Source organism: Mytilus californianus, unplaced genomic scaffold (genome assembly GCF_021869535.1).
Source record: "Mytilus californianus isolate M0D057914Y unplaced genomic scaffold, xbMytCali1.0.p SCAF_4, whole genome shotgun sequence".
NCBI lineage: Eukaryota > Metazoa > Mollusca > Bivalvia > Mytilida > Mytilidae > Mytilus > Mytilus californianus.
The window spans coordinates 113,408,124-113,424,862 of NW_026262690.1; the positions used below are offsets into that span (position 1 = coordinate 113,408,124).

A 16,739-nucleotide genomic window follows, 5' to 3' on the forward strand; every position below is an offset into this window, starting at 1 on the left:
TAGAGGTCAACATATGGTTTCAAAAATACACAAGTGAATGCACTGACATGCTCCAAGTCTAGTAAAGCTGTGAAAAAACAATGTCTGTGAAATATCTGTCTTTTTTTTCATTTGAGGCATTAAAAAATCGTGCAATAATTTTTGAATTTGACAAAAATTTTAATTGGTAAAAACATGAAGAGAAGGATGATAAGAAAGTAATTAAATCAATATATGGAAACTTGAACGGTATATATTTTGGCCTCGTCAGGTTCACTGTTGTACGTATTACAGCCTATGTACAGTGTACCTGTATTGTCAATGTCTAAAGAGCATGGTAATTTAATACCTAACTTATCCTTAGTATTCAGATAATGAATACACTGTCCTGAAGTGTTAAGGATATGAATCATGTGATCCTCGTTATTTGCAACTATAATTTTGTCTGATTTTGTAGCTACTAAATCTTTAGGATGGAATGTTTGTTCTTTTGTGATATCTGGATAACCATTATATATCCATCTCACTCCACTGGTTTCATTTAATGAAACTATCCTACCACTCCAGTTTTCATCCAGAATATCAGTGACATAAATGTTATTGTCATTGTCTGTAGTTATTCTTCTCGGAACGGTAAAGATAGTTTTCCCTTTTTTGTTTGTGTGATACACTTTTTCCTTTTTCCCATCCATATTCATCATGATGACTTGTCTAGGACCATTGACAGGGAAGTCGTTGGGTTGAACCTCTCTTGTACCCACTAGTATTCTATGATTATTTGTTACTTGTACAGCGAGGGTTATTAATGGAGTCACAATGTACCTTGTTGGTTCCACTTTACTGCTGCTATTGGGAAGTACTTTAAGGTTAGATTCATTTGTAGATAGGAGGAGGTCACCAGATGGTAGAAATACCATGTTATAAACATTCACTTTAAAAGTATGTATCTGGTGTAATGCTTCATTTGTCAGTTTCATTTTTTGTAGTTTATGGCTTTTAAATCGACTTATCCACATTGATGCATCACCACACCAGATTAAATTTTCAACAAGTGGATGCTTTGTTTTGTATTGTTTTATCATTTTAAATTCAAATTGCTTTTTGTCCTCATCAGTTTCAACTAATGACCCAAGATCGAAATCAGGAACTATTTGTTTTCCTGATACAAATTTTGGTAACTTTTTAAATGTAGTTTTGACATGATCATTGCTTTGATTTCTTGAAGTTTTCTCCTCTGAATGTATGCTGAAAACTTGATTAGCATTATTGGAATTTAAAGCGAGGCTTAAGTTCTTCTTTCTGGAGTCTAAATCTGTCTTGATCTTTTCTGATCTATTTTCTGCATCATTCACTGATTTCATCAAAAGTTCCTCTCTCTGGTCAAGTTTGTTCAAAAGTTTATTTGCCTGCTTTTCAACTTCATTCTTTAAAAAAATTTCTCGACTCCGAATTTTCTGCTTTTCTAATTCATTTTTTGAATCTTCAGAAGATTTGAAAATTCCCAGTTCAGATAATACTTTCACAGTTTGTACTAATTTCTGGTCAATCTCAGAATTGAAATGTTTTACAGATTTTATGGCAAGTTCATATCCTTGAGCTAATTCAATCATCTTGTGTTTATCATGTATTTTTATAATACACAAAGGACAGACAACTACTTCACAAGATTGACAGTATAAGAAACAGTTTTCTCCTGCATGAATCCCACATGGAATTTTAATAAAATCTAGTTTATCATTGGTTTGTTGCTGATGAGAAGCAATGTCCTTAATGTCTATGATTGTATGTTGGTCAGTAGATTTCACTTTCTTATGAAGTTTCTGACATTTTGTACACAAGAGAAAGTCGCACAGCAAGCATTTCCATTTGATTTCATTAGATTCCTCACACATCTGACAGGACATTGGAACTTGCCCACTCTGAAGAGATTTTGATAGTGCCATTACGTGGATCTTAAGTTTTTAAATGTTCATTTTGACAGTTTGACTTTTATTTTGTTCACATTACACTCAGGGAAATTTTATTTAATTATTTAAGTATTTTTTCTCAGTACTGTGACATTTGATTTCCTGTTAAATTTGATGAATGATAACGGCTACCAATAGCTTAACTGTTCATATGATTTAAACCATTGTCGTGATGTCAGCCTATTCATTTACCGTGGATTTTTTTTCTAGAATCAACGCTTTCTAAATCTGTCGCTGAAATGGATTCACCAAATTATATTCAATTGTTTCCTTTGTGTGCCTAATTTCATTAAGTTTGAATTAGCTAATTTACTGATTTCTGTTCACTAATGGAATTAATTTAAAAACTTTTTTGTAATTTTTATATGCCTTCACTGGGAATCGAACCTGTCCTTGAAATCTGTTATGTGCGACTGACATCATCATATCGACGAAACCTCTTGGCTACCAATGGGTTACAATTTAAATGTCTATTTGATATATATATATAAATGAACATATGATATACATCGGTACAACGCACACACAGGGCCTGTACCTTTATATATACATAATAGGCAATCGTATAGTATAAGTTGGTAGCCACGAGGTTAGCATGGTTAAGATCAATGAGTTTAAGAGTTAAGTTTAAAGGTAGGGACTTTTCGGTTTAGGTTCGAATCCCTGTATTCTCTTTGTTGTCCCTATTCTTTAGTTTTTCTGTTTTTTTCTTATTTTGTATGTTATTGTGGATATTTTTGTAATAATAGCGAGTTTTATCGTTTATTTTTGGATTATTATTGGTTATTTCACATATTTGAAACGAAAATGATTACATTCAATTTGTCCATTTTTGTTTTATAAATATAGTAAGATTTCATCTGTTTTACTACATAATTTTACAAATGTTTATTCGCAAATTCCTATGTGAGTAAATCGTGATGTGCCTAGAATTAGGCTTCTTGTTAAAAATTTCGGTAACATACTTATTATATATACTTTATATATGCTCTTTGGTCAGGTTGTTGTCTCTTTGACACATTCCCCATTTCCATTCTCAATTTTATTAGAAATAAGTTCGAATGTGTCTTACTATGTAAACACAGGTAATATTCAGATGCCTGATAATTTATTAGGCAGAAGTGTTGTGTTATATTTGTATTTTTGTCTCGCCTTGACGGAGTCAAAAAGCGAGACATAGGTATGCTGTTTACGGCGTCGGCGACGGCGTCAACAATGTATTAGTTTGTGATTAGGTCTAGTTCATGGTGAACCACTAGTGGTAGGTCAATGATATTTGGTATGCAGTTGAATTAGCATTGGCACATCTCATTACCATGGAGAATTTTTGGCCCTGCCCCCTCAGTCAAGGTCTATTGACTTTGAAACTTTTCATAGTTTACATGTATTAGTTTGTAGTTAGGTCAATTTATGGGGAACCACTAGTGGTAGGTTAATGATATTTGGTATGCAGTTGTATAAGCATTGGCATATCTCATTTCCATGGAGATTATTTGGCTCTGCCCCCTTAGTCATGGTCTATAGACTTTGAAAATTTTGCTAAGTTAACATGTATTAGTTTGTGATTAGGTCAGTTCAAGGGGAACCATTAGTGGTAGGCCAATGTTAATTGGTGTTCAGTTGTATAAGCATTAGCACATCTCATTTCCATGGAGAATATTTGGCCCCGCCCCCTCAGTCATGGTCTAATGACTTTGAAACTTTTGCTTAGTTTACATGTATTAGTTTGTGATTAGATCAGTTTAAGATGAACTGCTAATGTTAAGTCAATGATATTTGGTATGCAAATTTATTGGCATTTGCAAGTATCGTTTCCATGGAGATTATATAGCCCCACCCCTGATCATGGTTCATTGACTTTGAAACTTTTACATAGTTTACAAGTTAATGTTTGTGTTTAGGTTTGTTTAAAGGGAACGACTTATAATAAGTCAATGGTATTTGGTATGCAGTTGTATTAGCATTGGCACATCTCATTCCATAGAGATTGTTTAGCCATGTACCTTCAGTCATGGTTCATCGACTTTGAATATTTGCATAACTTAAATGTTAAAGTATTGCTATTTTAATTTCAACATTTGCATTATCAAAATTACAAAAAGGCGAGACATATCTCTGTGATAACATGGTTATTTAAACTCACTTACAATACCTTCTAATTAAGAAAAGGCTTTAAGGCTTTAAAGGCTTTAATTTTGAAAAGACATTAACACAATAGTTTAAGTTATAGATAAAATGAATAAGCGTTGATTCATGAAAAACAAACCATTCGCCCTCCGGGCTCATGGTTTCTTTTTCAAGAATCAACGCTTATTTATTGTATCTATATTACATACTATACTTACAGGGAACAAATTATTAACATTTGATGACTTTACTGTAAATAGGATATTACTACTCAGACATGTCATTGTGTTATATCCTATACATACACAGTGAGTGAGTGTCTTCCTGATGTTAAATTTTCTCAATCTTGAACCCTTTTAGATAAAAGATGTTTGTAAAATACATATATATTGTGTACTCCAAGGAAAAACTCGATTGATCAGACTGATTCAGCTTACCATATATCGGAAAATTTCGTGTGTTTCTAGTTTTTGCTATGTTTGCATTTTACTGCGAAATTAACCCTAAGAAAACATCTCACTGTCCTTTTACAAGTGAGAGGTTTAGCTACATATAAAACCAGGTTTAATCAACCATTTCTTACATAAGAAAATAACTGTACCAGGTCAGGAATATGACAGTTGTTATCCATTCATTTGATGTGTTTGAGCTTTTGATTTTGCCATTTGATAAGGGACTTTCCGTTTTGAGTTTTCCTCAGAGTTCGGTATTTTTGTTATTTTACTTTTTGATAATGTATCTATGTCAATTGTGTTTGAAAAAGGTGAAATATTGGAGTATAATTTGATTTTTAAATTTTTGAATTTTGTTATCATTGAAATATGCCATTTGTTCCCGCTAGGCAAATGCAGAATGTTATAAAACAGGGCTCCCTAAGTCTGCTCCCTGGGCTGCTTAGGGATATTGTATAACAGGAAATTTGAATAAAATTATATTATTTAAAAAAAAAAAACAATACACAACTTGAAAATAATTTGATTGACAGTACAAAATGTACTAGGGGAGAGATAGAATAAAAATATGATAAAAAGAGACAACACTTAAACAAGGAACAGATCTCCTTCACTTGATGCAGAACTCAAAATTAAAGTCCATCTACTTACATCCATTAATGAACTCTACTTGACTAGTTGAATTTTTGGTGATAAACAATTGTGTTAGCATTGCAGGGGCCTCGGTAGCCAAATGATCTTATTAGTTCATCTACTGTATCACTAGCCTGTCAACACTGATGTTTTGAGTTTGAGCCCCACACATGGCATCCAGGTGTTTTTTACTCCAATCGTTATTGACTAGGATGCCAGTTTTCCTGCCAAAGGTCAGTGGTTCTCTGGGCACTCTGACTTCTCTGCCAATAAAAGATGGCTAAAACGATATAGCCAATAGTGCTGAAAATGGGGTTTTTAATAACCATTTTGGAAGAGTTTGCTTTTCAATTTTTTTCTATTTAGATCTTATTTCAACAGTGAAAACAATGTGATTAGCAATAAAAATTATAATTAATGTTCATTGAAATTAGCCTTCAAAAACAGAAATATAATTGATGTACTAAAATAAACATAAGCAAAAAAACCATATTTATGTATAAGGTTAAGTTTTCATGGTCACCTATGTATCTCAGATACTATAAGCAATAGGTAAACTATATTTGGTGTATGGAATGATTGTTATGTGTACATGTAAGTCTATCATATGACCTCGACCTCATTTTCATGTTTTGTTTGTCAATGTTAAGTTTTAATGGTTATGTCTGTTTCTCAGATACTATAAGTAACATGTCAACTATATTTGGTACATGGAATGATTGTATGGTGTACATGTTGCTGGCATGGTTTACTAACTGTAACCTTATTTTTATGGTTCATTGGTCAATGTTCAGTTTTCGTAATTATGTCAGATGTTATGAGCAATAGGCTTACTATATTTGGTGCATGGTATGATTGTATGGTGCACATGTCTGTCTGGTAGGATTTATCTGACCCTGCCTAAATGACTGTGGGTTATATATACCCCAGTAAATCTACGCAGAACATGCTTTAACATCTATGAATTTAACTTCTTGAGTGTTATTGTGTCCAGGATGTCATATTTGTTTTACTAAGTCTACCGAGATTATAAAGGGGGGAATGGACGATTTTGGTTAAAATCATCGGTTTTTTTTTTATAAAAAAAATTAATGAAAACTTGGAATTTTTAATATTTATGTCATGAATGGAGGAACATCTTGATTCTTTTTGTGCTTCTTTGTTATTATGTCTCTTTGGCTAACTCAGCTGTGAATTTTTATGTGCTGGTTTATTTTGTTTTATGTATCCGTTTTTATTCTGTAATTAGTCACCACTTCGGTGTTATCATGTATATCTATTATATAGTCATTTTTATAAATTTACTGTTTGCAAAAGTATGAATTATTCTAAATACTAAGGATTTTCTTGTCCTTGACATATAACCTTGGCCGTGTTTGGCACAACTTTTTGGAGCTTTTGGTCCTCGATGCTCTCCAGCTTTGTGCTTGTTTTGGCTTTCGTACTTTTTATTATCTGGGCGTCGCTGGTTGGTCTTGTGTGGACGAGGCGCGCGTCTTGCGTATTAAATTTTAAACCTGGTTCCTTTTGCTAGCTATTATTCGTATGTTTCTCTGTCCTATATGTTCTCCCATTTATTTGTATTGTAGTCCTGTCATGTAATGTTGTCATTTTAATGTTATTTTTAACATTGCCATAAAAGCGGGAGGTTTGGCCAGCCACAAAACCAGGTTCAACCCACCATTTTTTTCTTAAAATGTCCTGTACCAAGTCCGGAAAATGGCAATTGTTATATTATAGTTCGTTTCTGTGTATGTTACATTTTAATGTTGTGTTTCTGTTGTGTCGTAGTTCTCCTCTTATATTTGATGTGTTTCCCTCAGTTTTAGTTTGTAACCCGGATTTGTTTGTTTCTCAGTCGATTTATGAATTTCGAACAGAGGTATACTACCGTTGCCTTTATTTATTGTTCACACTGTTGTAAATATAATGGAATTTGATGCGACTGTCATACAAGTGAGAGGTTTAGCGCTATAAAACCAGGTTCAATCCACCATTTTCTACATTTGAAAATACCTGTACCAAGTCAGGAATATGACAGCTGTTGTCCATTCGTTTGATGTGTTTTATCATTCGATTTTGCCATTTGATTTTGAATTTTCCTCGGAGTTCAGTATTTTTGTGATTTTACTTTTTACTACAATGTCTATTTGAAATATCACATACATCGTTTGTATAAGAGTTTTATCATTAAATCTCTGAAAACAGGAAACCAGAAAATATGTCACATGGAAATCGATTTGAAACATCACAAACAAGATTGTATAAGGAAACAAGAAATTATTATTATGAGGCGGTAAAAAACTAAGATTTTTATCATTAAATCTCTGAAATCAGGAAACCAGAAAAATTTGTCAAATGTTATCTTTTTGACACATCACAAATGGGTTTGTATAAGGAAACTAACATAATTTTATGTCCAGAAATTAGTACTTTGAGCCAAAAGTTATCATAAAATTTCTGAAAATAAGAAATGAAATTATGTCAAATGTAATGCAATTTTTTTTAAGAGTAATAATTTATTGTCAATGTTTCTGAAAATATATACTGAATAGTGGTAATTTCACTGGTAACCCCCCTCCCCCTTGAAAATCAAAGTGGCTGTCACCAAATGTGTGTATGTTCTTGTGTTCAGCTAGCTTGTTTGTTGAAAATGAATTGCAGTCCCAATATGATTTGCCCTATTATTACATATTTTCCTACAAAGTTAACTTATATTTATATCCTTGATGTGCCCTATATATTTGCATTGTTTCTGTATTTAACAATGTCGATCATGCTACTTCTGTTCATTGAAGATTAATTGATAAATTGTTGGTATTTAACACCACTTTTAGCACTATTGGCTATATCCTGGTGGTCAGTTTTTATTGGCGGAGGAAGCTAGTAAAGTGAGTTTTTGCTCCATATTAAAGGCCTCACTTTGACTTTGTGATGAAGAACAGCAATAAAAGCACTGTTCCAAGAAAGCTTATGATAAAGGTATCATAAAATCCTAATCGTTATACAAAAGAGGAGGAGGATACAAAAAGGATATTCAAACTCTTTCAGTTGAAGACAAACTGACATGGCAAAAACCTAAAAATGACTTTAAGACGTCTTTTACAGTCTACAAAACACAACATTGAAAACTAAAGACTGAGCAATACAAACCCAACTAAAAAATGATGGTAAAGTCAGGTTCTGGAAGGGACAGCAGATCCTGCTTCACATGTGACACCCGTTGTGTTGCTCATGTAAGAACAAATTTAGTAATCAGTCTAGTTGGGTGATTTCATAATCATGTAAAAGAGGACATGTGGTTATGACAATTGGAACATATCTGTTGTCGTCTGTAAAACAGATATTCAATAATGGTCAACCAATTCATAATGGTGTCCATAAAACTTTTGAAGGGATGACTTCAACTTCACCACTTGGAACTGATGGTTTAATAGCTTCCTTCAGCAACCCTCAATCATGGAAATTTTGAATGGAAATGTAAGCTCTGGAATATTGTAATAACTAGGAGATATATACTCAAAATGCAGGTGTTGATGAAATGTTGCTACATAGAAATGGAAAGCTCACAATTGGGGAGCAGAAATCATCTCTTTTGTCATGAAGTTTTGTTCGCTTTTCCTGGAATGTGACATCACCAAATTAGATTTTCACTGAATTTAAACTTAAATGAATAACACAATGGGTGCCACATGTGGAGCAGGGTCTGCTTTCCCTTCAGTTTTTGGTGGGTTAGGGACTTTATGAATTTGAATATCCCTGTGGTATCTTCAACCTCTCTTTTAGATTTACATGGAAGAAAGCTTGCAGCACTTCTAAGAATAAGGAATTTGTAATACAAGAATATAATTTTATGGATAATGGATATTATTGTTTTATCAGAGTTCCATAGGTTGTTTTTTTTTTACAGAAAATACTGCTATCCTAAAATTTGTTAAATTATTTTTTTTTTTTTTCAAATTTAAGCCTATCAGGACATAAAATTTGTTAAACTAATTTGGTCATTTTATAACCAATGTCTCATTCTGATATTGCAAAATTTAATCAAACAACATCTTTATAAGCAAAGCCTAATATGCAATACTTATTGAACAACATATAAAAAATGCAACCTTAAAGGAGCATTAGCTACGAGATATGAAAAATAATAAGATATGATTTTTTTTGTTCAATCATTAATGAAAGTGAAATAGTGAAATAATAATTCGCTTTTAGTTCAATTTTGAGCTAAAATAAGCTAAGAAACACCACTGATGAATTATTCACTTGCAAGTGAATGATTTGACCTCATTGAATCCGTATTCATGTGACCTTCAATTTAACCCATTAGCTAGAGATTGGTTATGCATGTATTAGTCATGTTCAGCCATTAAAAGGAAAAGAATGTCAACATTGAAAGTGAAACAAGGATGAACCATTTCTTTGACAGATTCGATCCACAAAAAATCATTCTTATTCAGGTAAAAACAATGATTAAATTATTTTTTTAACCTATAACATGAAATCAAACAGCCCTAGAAAAGTACAATTGCACAAGGACACTATCTATTTATATTTATGTTTATGTTTATATTGGGTTATGTCACCGACGGCAGTCTTCGGAGGTCATCTTGATGGTTAATTAGATGGCGTCTAGACTAAAATACACACGAAATGTTGATATATTTTATCGAGTCTGTGCATTGTTAATTGTTTATTTCGGACTTAGTGTAATTTGGATATATGTTTGAGTATGTTATAAATCAAATATCAGAATTTGAGTCAAATCGTGAACATGCATTTGACAGATAATGCCCCTTCAAAGAATATATTGAAAATATTTTTGATAGTTGGTGGGTTATTTTGTCTATGCTGTTAACATTTTCAGAAGGATTTTTCAACTTTTAAAAGCAAAAATGATCAACAAGACAAGATCAACAAATATGCCAACATGGCTTAAATTGTCAGTTGACTTTTATATGAGTAATTGTCTCTAAATGATTTTTTGCATTATCGCCTATTATTTGGAAAACTATAAGAGATAGAGATAAACTTTGAATAGCAAAAATGATCCACAAGACAGTAGATCTACAAATAGGTCAATATTGCCAAAATAGTTGGTCAACTCTTTATATTTCCCCTAAATGACAAATTTTACCTACAGTGTGCTTTTTTGCCTATTATCTTGAAACTATAATAGATAGATAGAAATTTAAACAGCAAAAATGATCAGCAAGACACTGAGATCTACATATAAGTCAACATGCCCAAAACATCAGTTAACTCCTTGTTGTAGAAATTATTGCCCTTAAATGATGATGTTTGCCTATTATCTTGAAAATTATAATAGATAGATAGAAACTTTAAAAATCAAAAATGATCAGCAGGTTAAGATATTCAAAATGTTAAGATGGCCAAAATAGTCAGTAAATCTTCATATGAGTTGCCCTTTAATGTTTGCCCATTGTTGTGTTATTGGGGATAAAGAAAGACTGTAAACAGCAAAAAAGATCAGCAAGACAAGATCTATAAATAGGTTAACATGCTGTTGTGAAATAACTACTCCCTATATTGCAAATATAAATTTTTTCTGTTGTGGTTTTGATTTTCAAAGTGAAAGTGCACTTTTCACAAATACAATATTGTTTTCATTGATATATAATTTTGAAACATCAGCATAGATATGATAGAAGGGTACGTACTTAGTTTTACTTACTAAATTGCTAGAATATTTTTACTCTAGACTATTATGCAAAAAATGTGTCATCTGCACTTTTAAAGATGTTTTGTCCTGAAGTCAAATAATCACAGAATAGTTTCATATTCATACATGAACTTGGAAGTGATCTATATACACTAAAAATTTGAAAATGTTTGCTCTGGTTTAGATAATGCAGAAACAAACAACAGAACAGAATTTTAAATTTTGTAAGCATAATTGGTATGCAGCAATTCCTAAAATACATCCATTATTCTACAATTAGAAAGACCAATATGTTATATGTCAATTAGACAGCAACCCTAAAACACATAAAATCAAGGGCATCTACAGGTCAACATATTGTTTCAACAAACAGACAAGTGAATGCACTGACTTGCCCCAAGTCTAGAAAAGCTGTAAATAAATAAAGTCTTTCAAAGTTCTGTCATTTTTTAATATACTTGTTCAATAGTGGCTTTAAAAATCAGACAATAATTTGTGAATTTGAAATACATTTTAATTTTGTAAATACATAAATAGTTACAGACTAAGGCAGTAATCTAAATCAATAAATCAGAATCCACAAACTTGAACGGTATATATTTTGGCCTCAGCAGGATCAGTATTGTATTTACCACAGCCCATGTACAGTGTACTTGTATTGTAAGTGTCTACAGAGTATGGTATTACAATACCTAACTGATCCTTAGTGTTCAGGTAATGAATGCACTGTTCTGAAGTGTTCAGGATATGAATCATGTGATCCTTACTGTCTGTTATTATAATATTGTCTGATTTTGTAGCCACTAAATCTTTAGGCGTGAGCGTGTGTCCTTCTTCTATATCTAGATTGCCACTGTATATCCATCTCACTTCATTTGTTTTATCTAATGCCACTATCCTACCTCTCAAGTCTTCATCTAGAAGATCAATGACATAAATATTATTGACATTGTCTGTAGTTATTCTGTAAGGATTAGTAAATATAGATTTCCCTTTATTGTCTGTGTGGTACACTTTCACCTTTGTTCCATCCATATTCATCATAATAGCTTGTCTAGGACCATTTACAGGGAAGAAATTTGGTTGGTTCTCTCTAACACCCATTAAGATTCTATGGTCACTTGTTACATGAACAGCAAGGGTTATTAAAGGATTAACAAATTCAAATTTAAAACCTGAGGTTTGCCAATAGTTTTTAGTGTGGAATTTGACTGTCAAGAGTGTAGAAATATCCTATTCCACCGGATTCTGTGGTGGACTCTGTTTCTCTAATGATTTCAGACGATGGTTAGACTTGTTCAATTTTTCTTTTCCAATGATCTACAAAAAGATGTGTTCTTTTTATGTGACATCTTTTATAGTGACGTGCAAATAGAAAATTATAAGGAAAGCAAGAAATTTTGACATTGTAATTAAATATAAACTCACGATAGATACCAGGATTCAAATTTTGTATGCCAGACATGTGTTTCGTCTACACAAGACTCATCAGTGACGCTCAAGTCTAAAAGTATAAGAGGTAAAAAAGTGTGAAGTTGAAGAGCATTGATGACCCAAAATTCTGAAAGGTTTTGCCAAATACAGTTAACATAATTTATTCCTGGGGTAGAAAATTCTTAGTATTTCGAAAAATTCAAAGTTTAGTACACAGTTAATTTATAATTATAACCAAATCAATGGGGATAAAAAAAATTTGATATGACAACTTGGACACCATTTTCACTGTCAAACTTTTTAGAATTGTTTGCCGTTATGTGTAGTTGACAATATTGTACACCCTTCTGAATTGATCATTTCTACAGGAGTTATGAAACTTTGTTTATATTTTGGAATATTGTGACAATAATACCTTGTGAATGTAACTTCTCTGTGTTTAGTTTTTAGTTTACCATATTATACTTTCATTTTGATTTGACCATTTTTGTCGAGCCTGCGACTTTTGTCGCAGAAAGCTCGACATAGGGATAGTGATCCGGCGGCGGCGGCGGCGTTAGCTAACTTCTTAAAAGCATTATATTTTAGAAGGAGGAAGAGCTGGATGCTTCATACTTTGTATATGGATGCCTCATGTTACGAAGTTTCCGTCAGTCACATGTCCAATGTCCTTGACCTCATTTTCATGGTTCAGTGACTACTTGAAAAAAAAGTTCAGATTTTTTGTAATGTTAAATTCTCTCTTATTATAAGTAATAGGATAACTATATTTGGTATGTGCGTACCTTGCAAGGTCCTCATGCCTGTCAGACAGTTTTCACTTGACCTCGACCTCATTTCATGGATCAGTGAACAAGGTTAAGTTTTGGTGGTCAAGTCCATATCTCAGATACTATAAGCTATAGGTCTAGTATATTTGGTGTATGGAAGGACTGTAAGGTGTACATGTCCAACTGGCAGGTGTCATCTGACCTTGACCTCATTTTCATGGTTCAGTGGTTATAGTTAAGTTTTTGAGTTTTGGTCTTTTTTTCTAATACTACCGTATAAACTCGCCTAATAGTCGATCCTACTATAAGTCGGGGGCCCTTTTCAGCTCCAAATTCTAAGGATTTAGTCTTGACCCTCGTATAAGTCGGACAAAATTTGGGCATTTGGGTATATGCAATGGTTCAACTATATTTGGTGTATGGAAATATTTTATGATCTATATGTCAGTCATGCAGGTTTTATTTGACCTTGACCTCATTTTCATGGTTCAGTGGTTATAGTTAAGTTTTTGTGTTTTGGTCTGTTTTTCTTATACTGTATGCAATAGGTCTACTATATTTGGTGTATGGAATGATTGTAAGGTGTACATGTCTAGCGGGCAGGTGTCATCTGACCTTGACCTCATTTTCATGGTTCAGTAGTCAAAGTTAAGTTTTTGAGTTTTGGTCTTTTTTTCTAATACTATATGCAATAGTTCAACTACCGGTATATTTGGTGTATGGAAATATTTTATGATCTATATGTCAGTCACGCAGGTTTTATTTGACCTTGACCTCATTTTCAAGGTTTATTGCTCAGTGTTAAGTTGTTGTGTTTTGGTCTGTTTTTCTTAAACTATAAGCAATAGGTCAACTATATTTGTTGTATGGAAGAATTGTTAGCTGTTCATGCCTGCCTAGCATGGTTCATCTGACCTTGACCTCATTTTCATGGTTCATTGGTCAATGTTTAGTTTACTTGGTTAATGTTAAGTTTATGTGACAGTTGTAATAAAGCTTTATATTTAGGACTATCAACATAATATCAATGATTAGTAAAGAAGGCGAGACATTTCAGCTTGTGCACTCTTGTTATGTGAGTTGTTGGGCTATTTTTTGGAGTATTCTAATAGTATCACCTTGTGAAAGGAAGATTGGTATACTGGTTTTTATACGACCGCAAACAAAATTTGTGGTCGTATATTGGTATGACGTTGGCGTCGTCGTCGTCGTCGTCCGAAGACACATTGGTTTTCGCACTCTAACTTTAGTTTAAGTGAATGGATCTCTATGAAACTTTACCATAAGGTTCAATACCACAAAAGGAAGGTGGGGATTGGTGTTTGGGGTTATGGTACCAACAGTTAAGGAATTAGGGGCCCAAAAGGGGCAAAAAATAAGCATTTTTGTAACTTCCAGACATAACTTGTGTGTGAGTGTATGGATCTCTCTGACATTGTACCACAAGGTTCCATATCACAAAGGGAATGCTGGGATTGATCTTGGGGTAATTGCTTCCAAATTTTAGGAATTAGGGGCCAAAAAGGGGCAAAAAACAAGCATTTTTTTTCTAGTTTCATGACAATAACTTGTTTGTAAGTGTACGGATCTTTATGAAATTGTACTACAAGGTTCCATATCACTAAGGGAAAGCTGGAATTGAGTTTGGGGGTAATTGCCCAAAACGTTTAGGAATAAGGGGCCAATACGGGGCCAAAAATAAGCATTTTTCTAGTTTCCAGACAATAACTTGTGTTCAAGTGTATGGATCTCTCTGAAATTGTACTGCAAGGTACCATGCCACAAAGGGAAGGCTGGGATTGAGTTTGGGGGTGATGAATTATAAGGGGGTTCAAAAAATTTGGGGGGGGATTTTTTTTTCCTTTTTTTTCTTTAAAATTTTCCATTTTAAATTGGTTATTTCTGATTTATATATAAAAGCAAATAATAATGATATGGTTTGAATAGGTAAATTAAAAAATTTTAAGTTCTTAGACCACATTCATTCTGTGTCAGAAACCTATGCTGTGTCAAATATTTAATTACAATCCAAATTCAGTGCTGTATCAATCTTGAATGTTGTGTCCATACTTGCCCCAACTGTTCAGGGTTCGACCTCTGCGGTCGTATCAAGCTGCGCCACAGCGGAGCATTTTATTATCTGTCTGTGTTTCCATCAGTATAAAAATGAAAGAGTGTAGTATGATTGCCAATGAGAGAATTTTTCCCCTGGGTATGTTGATCTATCCCATAACATTTTGGTCACATTTCTCTCAGAAACTATAAATGAGCTTTTTTAAATTTGATATCAAGCTTCATGTGGCTCCAACATTGTAAAATCCAACAGTATTCCAATCCAACAATTCATCTAAACAGTACAATGGATGACCTCTCACAGAACTTTTATCATGGAATGCCTCTATACTACCTTTCTTTCTTAATGGGTAGGTTTAGAATATATTTTTCATGTTCAATTCAGACCTGTGACGATGAGGAGAGGTTGGTGGGTGAACTTGTGACCTGAAGTCTTATTTAAAAGGACATGTGACCTTTAAATGCTCAAAACCAAGAATTAGATCAGTAATTGACTATATTAAATTGAGAATGGAAATGGAGAATGGGTCAAAGAGGCAACAACCTGACCAAAGAGCAGAAAACAGCTCAAGGCCACCAATGGGTCTTCAACACAGCGAGAAAATCCCGCTACCGGAAGTGGGCTTCAGCTGGCCCTGTAAAAGTGACCTGGTGTCCTGGCAAAGTTTCATTAAACCAGAAAATAGTATTTATACAAGGCAAAAACTTAGATTTTTATCATAAAATCTGTGAAAACAGGAAACCTAAAAAATTTGTCAAATGTAAATCTATTTGAAAAATCACAAAGAGGATCGTATAAGGAAACTGACATGATAAGAAATTAGTACTTTGAGCCAAGTTTTTTTCATAACATCTCTGAAAATAGGAAAACTTAAAATATGTTGAGTGTAATGCAAATAAACTTAGAAGATTTTTTGTTAATATTACCCAAAATATAAACAGAATAATGATATTTTCACTTGCAAATGTGTGCATGTTCTTGCATTCAGCCAGGTTTTTTATTGAAAATTAAATGCAATTCCACCTCCCTTATTAGTTGCCCTATCAAATACCTATTTCCAACCAAGTTATGTAATAAATGTCTTGATGTGTACCTTGGTTTTCTAAATATTTTTATTTTTTCTGTATGTTACAGTGAGAATGTCAGGTGGTTAGTTATAGTGACTTATTCGCTCAATATCATTTATTTATGTTAATTGGTTGATATAATCCTGCAGATGTACATGCATGCATATACACGAGTTCTTCAATGCACAGATGTAGCTTGACAGACATCAAGCAAAGAATTTTGCTAAAATTTTACAGTGAGGCAGGAATTGGGAACTGTGGATTTATTTATTTTCATAGGTACTAGTTTTCAAGGAATGAGGCAAACTTGCATTTTGCGTGGATGTTTGATTGTGTGGTTTGCCAATCTCTGCATACAAGCCTATGGAAAATTTGTAAATCACTGAACATTAAAATTAGGGGTTCACCTGCACCAACAAAACCCACGAAAATTGATATCCATTGAATAGTAATGAATCCACAGTATTTTGAAAAAGTTAATGTAATTATTAAACTGTAATTTAATAAAATTTCTCATGTAATTGAATCAATTGATCCATTTTTCATTTTTTTA

General features: G+C 33.0%; 2 protein-coding genes across 2 annotated transcripts in view; one reads left to right on the forward strand and one right to left on the reverse strand.

Annotated features, from left to right (window-relative positions):
- The window catches only part of LOC127699100 (thyroid adenoma-associated protein homolog), a 202,207-nt gene that overhangs the window by 43,148 nt on the left and 142,320 nt on the right, over positions 1-16,739 (forward strand). The gene's annotated exons all lie outside the window — the stretch shown is intronic.
- On the reverse strand, positions 173-1,948 carry LOC127699121 (uncharacterized). The gene has a single exon (XM_052202862.1). The coding sequence runs from the start codon at positions 1,920-1,922 to the stop codon at positions 207-209; it is 1,716 nt and encodes a 571-aa protein (XP_052058822.1). The 5' UTR covers positions 1,923-1,948; the 3' UTR covers positions 173-206.